The sequence below is a fragment of the Gekko japonicus genome, unplaced genomic scaffold (assembly GCF_001447785.1).
Source record: "Gekko japonicus isolate JY-2015 unplaced genomic scaffold, Gekko_japonicus_V1.1 scaffold3699, whole genome shotgun sequence".
Taxonomy (NCBI): Eukaryota; Metazoa; Chordata; class Lepidosauria; order Squamata; family Gekkonidae; genus Gekko; species Gekko japonicus.
Genome location: NW_015163200.1, coordinates 57060 through 63264, shown reverse-complemented (window position 1 = coordinate 63264; position 6205 = coordinate 57060). Strand labels below are relative to the sequence as shown.

Here is a 6205-nt window from a genome sequence, read left to right as displayed (position 1 = left end):
CTCTGTGTCACACAGTGGCCAGAAATACCAGGTGCCATCCGGAGGTCCACCAGTGGGGCCATAAGAACATAAGAGACGCCAATGTTGGATCAGGCCAAAGGCCCATCCAGTCCAACACTCTATATCACACAGAGGCCAAAACCCAGGTGCCATCAGGAGGTCCACCAGTGGGGCCAGGACATTAGAAGCCCTCCCACCGTTGACCCCCCCCCCAAGCACCAAGAAGACAGGGCATCACTTGCCCCAGAGCCCCTATCTATACCTTGTGGCTAATAGCCACTGACGGACCTCTGCTCCATATGACTATCTAATTCCCCTTTAAAGCCGTCCATGCTTGTAGCCGCCGCCACTTCCTGTGGCAGTGAATTCCATGTGTTAATCACTCTCTGAGTGAAGAAGGACTGCCTTTTATCCATTCTAACCCGACTCGACTCAGAGCCGCCACTGAAAATGGTATCCCTGTGTTGAACTCTGCCCTTTCTGCCTGTAAGACACTGCGTACAGTTCTAGTCACTCCACTGCACCTCCAAATAGATTTTATGGCATTGGAAAATGTGCAGAAAAGGGCAACGAACACCTTCCCTATGAAGAAAGGTTAAAGAGGTTAGGGCTCTTTAGCTTGGAGAAACAATGGCTGAGGGGCGAAATGATAAGAGGTTGACGAAATTATGCATGGGAGAGAGAAGGCAGAGAAAGAAGTACTTTTCTCCCTTTCTCACAATACAAGAACTCGTGGGCACTCCATGAAATTAAGGTCCAGTAGGCTTAGAACAGATAAAAGGAAGTACTTCTTCACCCAAAGAGTAATTAACATGTGGAATTCACTGCTGCTGGAAGTGGTGGCAGCTACAAGCACAGAGAGCTTCAAGAGCGGACTGGATAAACAGATGGAGCAGAGGTCCACCAGTGGCTATTAGCTGTAAGGTACAGATGGAAAACTATGAGGAATTTCAGACAGGCGATATATTCCGGAAGAGGAACGGTTCCCAAACGGTTTCTGGTTCCCTTCCAGAATATATTTGTCATTTCATACATAATCGCTTCTGTCCTGTTTAGGAAACAGGGCTGAAGCATTTTACCTGTCAACCGCTTCCAAGTACTCCTCAGTTTCCTCTCCCGGTTCTGATGCGCTTTTCCCCGCCGTTTTTCGCCCGCACGGGCGATCTCCGGCTTTTTTTTTTTACGTTTGCGTAAAAACAGAATAGCATAATATCAATCTCATTGGAATGCATGGAGTGTTTTTTATACTGCTATAGCGCTCTAAAGCGAACGTTTTAAAAAAAAAAGCCGGAGATCGCCCACATGGGCGAAAAACGGTGGGGGAAAAGCGGGAAAAAGCGGTGCAGTCTGAAATGGCAAACCGCTTCAGATCCAGCTCTTTACCGGAAGGGGAAAGCCATGTGTGAAATGGCCCTATACCAGTTCACTTCAAAACGGATCATTACCGGCTTGAAACCGGGTGAAACTGGGTAATGTGAAATTCCCCATTGTCTGAGGCAGTGACGCTCTGTATTCTTGGTGCTGGGGGGGGGAACAGTGGGAGGGCTTCTGGATTTCTGGCCCCACTGGTGGACCTCCTGATGGCACCTGGGTTTTGGACACTTGTGGCACAGAGTGTTGGACTGGATAAGCCACTGGCCTGATACAAGATGGCTTCTCTTACGTTCTTATGTTCTTAAACTAACCTGCCTCATGAGATGTCATCGCATTCAGTATTTCCATACGCTCCACTGATGGAAGTCCAGGGCCCAGGCTGCAAATGGTCAGGTCCAAGGCAGGAGACTTCGAACCAGCCAGTTGCAGTACAGGCCCGGGAGGGGATAGCTGTGTCATAAACCCGCCCTGAGTCTATGTGTCCTTACGTGCATGTTGCGTGCATGTAAAGCGTGTTTCCTCCTCGTTGTGCCGCCACCCCAAGTTAAAATCTAGCCTCCCGCAATACAGTGCCTTGAGGGATCCCAGTAAAGGCTGCCTCTGAGCAAGTACAAAGTGCAGAGCTTTCCGATTACTTCAGCCCGTTCCGTGTGTGCAAAGGACTTCACATATCTGAGTGTGAAGAAGTGACCTAAGGTGACGTGAGGAGAAGTTTGAATCACAGTTCTTAAACAAGAAAAAAGAGTATTGCTACAGATTGTGCTAGAAACACAGAAAAAAACAGCTTATCAAGACTAGCGGTTACAGATCTAATGAAAAGAACATAAAGCATAAGTCTACGCTAACTTAACAATGTAGAACAGTTACGTCTGACCCCTCCCTGGCTGTTGGTGGGGAAAATGTTCCTCCAGACCACCCGCCATCTGCTCCCTGCAGAGGAATCTGGCTCCCAGGGTTTGGACAAAGCACTTGTGCAAAACATCTGAACAAAGACCTAACGGGTGATTCAGCCTTTTAATCCTTCCTGCCCTGTGTAAGTGGGAAACTTCCCCCTATAGAGATTTAAGTGACTTGCCCCATGTGGGAAGATGCACCTCAATCTCCCTCCAAACATCCTCAAGGGATGCACCCCAATCTCCCTCCAAACATACTGGAAATCTCACAGATTTCCATATCCAGATCATTTTTGGTGTCGTGGTTAAGTGCACAGACTCTAATCTGGGAGAACCGGGTTTGATTCCCCACGCCTCCCCTCACAGCTGCTGGATGACCTTGGGCAAGCCATAGTTCTGGCATAGCAGTTCTTGAAAAAGAGCAGTTTCTGTCAGAGCTCTCTCAGCCCCACCTACCTCACAGGGTGTCTGTTGTGGGGAGGGGAAGGGAAAGGAGTTTGTAAGCTGCTCGGAGACACCTTTGGGTAGTGAAGGGCGGGGTATAAATCCAATCTCCTTCCTCTTCCTCCTCCTCTTCTTCTTCTTTTTCAACAGCTATCCATCCTGCCTCCCTGGCAGTTAGGCAAATGGTTATTTCCACCCAGAAAACTCATCTCCTGCGCTTAGACCTCTTTGTGCATTTTATGGGTCTCTTCTCTGAGAAAATAAATGGCTTGTAAGGATTCAAGGAACTCCCCGGTGCCCTTCGAAACACCTTATATCTCTGAATCACAACAGACTATACCTTGTTTGGGACAACAAAGTACCTTGAGCCAGCCCTGTACGTCTAAAAGAACCTGCTCCATGCATTAATGAGCCCTAAATGTGAACTGCACACAGAGACTGTGAAATAAAACTGAACATCTGTTTACCTTCAGCAACTGTTCTGTTGCGGCGTCATATTTCTCATGAAGAAGAGCTTGCAGTTTTTGAATGGTTTCTTGGTATCGGGCCACGTCATCCGAAGTCAGCTCTTCATAAGGAGCATCCAGTATGGAAAACTGCAACTTCTGAATTAACTACAAAGACAGCACACCTTCTAGGTTAATTTGAGAGCCAAACTATAAATTATGGTGAACAGGGGTCCAGCCTGTGGCTGCCGATGCCATTTTGGAGGAGACTTCTGCCATTTAAAAATTAGTATGGGCCCAGGTGTGCCTTTGCAAGTGCCAAAACAGTTGTGGGGGGCTCCTTCGGCATTTGAAAAAGCATGGGAACAAAATCGCACGGTTCTGTGACACTCCGGCCCAACCAGAGTCTGGCCCTTGTGGGTCCTGGCTTGTTTAAGTCTATTACTGAACGTCACGGGAGGCTGAAGTGCTCTCCCACTGGTTTCTAAGAGCCCCGGACCTTCCTCAGATCTGTGCAATAAAGCATACATTGCCTGTTCTGTGAAGAGAAATGAATTCAAGGGACACACAGGCCGAATTTGGATCAGAACCACAGCATACGAGGGCCTTAAGCCTCCACCCCCTGTGCCTTTTGATAACCAGAAACAGACAAGAGGCCACAATTTGTCCCACTGGTGAAACCTAGGTGTACCCCATCAGTATATGTGGAACGCTCAATGGGACAGATAGTGTCACCCCCAAGCTATTTCAGGTGAAATCTTCTCCAAAAGACTTTTCCCCACCAACTGGCCATTTGGCAAAAGAGGAGTACAGAGCAAACACTGTAGGAGATCGTTGTACAGACTTGCCTCCAGCACCCTTTTTCCCTTCTTCATCACAGTCTGAATATCGTTGTTTTTATCTTCATGCCACAGGCTCATGAACGTGTTAATTTCTCTGGGAACGGTTGGGTCTGGACTCCCATCGCAGGCCAAATAATGACCCCACTAGTAAGAAATAAGATACAAAATGAAGAACTGAAGACCACCGAAGCTTGCTCTGGAGCCTTCCTTCCTGAGCTAAGACAAAAGATGTGTGAGCCGGAGGCTAAAAAAACTGTGAGCTAGCTCACACTAACTCAGCTTAGAGGGAACACTGCTGAAGGTGTCACACAACTGAACGTGGTTTAAGGTCTTCTGCACAAAACATCAACCTAAGCTAGCCCAACCTTGTTAGATCTTGGAAGCTAAGCGGGGTCAGCCCGAGTTAGTACTTGGATGGAAGACCACCAAGGAAGTCCAGGGATGCTATGCAAAGGCAGGCAATGGAAAACCACCTCGGAACATCTCTTGCCTTGAAAACTCCACAGGGTCACCCAGGTCAGCTGCGACTATACGGTGTAGGGACAGTTTTCTCTGTGAGGCAAGCCCGGAGATTTATGTTCCCACAGAGAGATAAGGGAAGTTGTGTGCAAGGTGGCAAACATCTCCTGACTTCTCGCTGTGAGAAGAGAACTTGGCGAAGGCGGGGTTCAGATAAGAAGGTGGGCTGTCTGCACAACACATTCCTGTTATCATCGCTCACAACAGTATGCTTGTAACTTTCAATATATATGAAAGGGGAGGAGGGAGGGAGGAGGGGGGGAGAAAGGGGGGAAGCGAAGCTTAATAAAAACGCTGCGAAGTGAGAGAGCTTCGGACAGCTTCTGCAGATGTTTGTCTTGTGTCTTCTTTGAACCCTTCAACCTTCAATACGGCACTTTCCACCACCACTCAAAACATTTCCCTGACCGTTACAAATCTCCAGACCCTTTCTTAAGGCAGAACTGGATATGGCGAAGAATCACCAAAGTGACCATCCCATCTCTGCTTCTCACTCATCTTCCAAGAGCATTTAATTCCTGAAAATGTGACATAAGGTCATCATGTCATGTTTCCCGGCTCTTTGCTTCTGATGGGATGAGATGGGGAAACCACACAGCATGGTCACAGCTTTGAGCCATGTAGCCATAGCTCTGAGCCTTTCCTTCGCTGCTGAGTACCTGCAGTACTCTTAGAATTGCCCGGCAGGACTTCCTTCCAAGACAGATGAACCATTGGGGAGGGGCAGTGGCTCAGTGGCACAGCATTTGCCCGGCACGCAGAAGGTCCCAGGTTCAATCCCCGGCATCTCCAGTTAAAAGAATCAGGGAGGAGGTGTTCCCTCTAAGCTGTGGAGTCTTGTGAACAAGAATTCTACTTTGTGAGCTACTGGTATTACAGTTGTGAACGAGCGATTTGGTTACTGCATAAATTAGTTTGCTCTGGAGCCATCCTTCCTGAGCTAACACACAAATCTGTGAGCTGGAGGCTAAAAAACTGTGAGCTAGCTCACACTAACTCAGCTTAGAGGGAACACTGGAGGTGATGTGAAAGGCCTGAGCCCCCTGGAGAGCCGCTGCCAGTCTGAGTAGACTATACCGACCTTGACAGACCAAGCAGGTCTGATTCAGTATAAGGCAGCTTCATGTGTTCATGTATTATAGGGGAGGGTCCATGGCTCTCCGCTGCCAGTCTGAGTAGACAAAAGTGACTTTGATGGACCAAAGGGCTGATTATGTATAAGGCAGCTTTGTGTGTGTTCCGAATGGCAGCACCCCAGTTATTCAAATGAAGCACCTCCTTATTATTAGACACGACGATAACAACAGCTTCAGGTGGGCAGCGGGAGAGCAAGATCTGTGTCCAGTAGAACTTTAGAGACCAATCAGATATCCAGGGTATAAGCTTCCAAGAGTCAAAGTAAAATTTGCAATGAAATGGAAGACAGAAGACTGTCCTACAATAGAGATCTGGAAAGAAAGACTAGCTGAGGATGCAACATTGGCAAAACTAACCAATTATATAAACAAAAGACCGTTGAAAGAATTTCAGTAGAAATGGCAAGTTTATCCTATGGGAATAATTAACTTTTTAAAAAAGTTCTGGAATTATCTGAATATCATATTAAAGGCGATGAAGATATGGGATTACAGTTTCACTATTTTATTCTGTGTTCCATGAGTATTTAAATAATTAGTAAGAATAAAAG

The 6205-nt window shown here is 47.3% G+C and overlaps 1 protein-coding gene across 1 annotated transcript in view; it reads right to left on the bottom strand.

Annotated features, from left to right (window-relative positions):
- Nucleotides 1-6205, bottom strand: part of CASC1 (cancer susceptibility candidate 1) — a 40295-nt gene that overhangs the window by 22139 nt on the left and 11951 nt on the right. The window contains exons 6-7 of the mRNA XM_015407155.1: nt 4006-4143; nt 3179-3325 (exon numbers count right to left, since the gene is read on the bottom strand). Coding sequence (XP_015262641.1) covers nt 3179-3325; nt 4006-4143 — 285 coding nt within the window. The remainder of the gene's footprint in view (nt 1-3178; nt 3326-4005; nt 4144-6205) is intronic.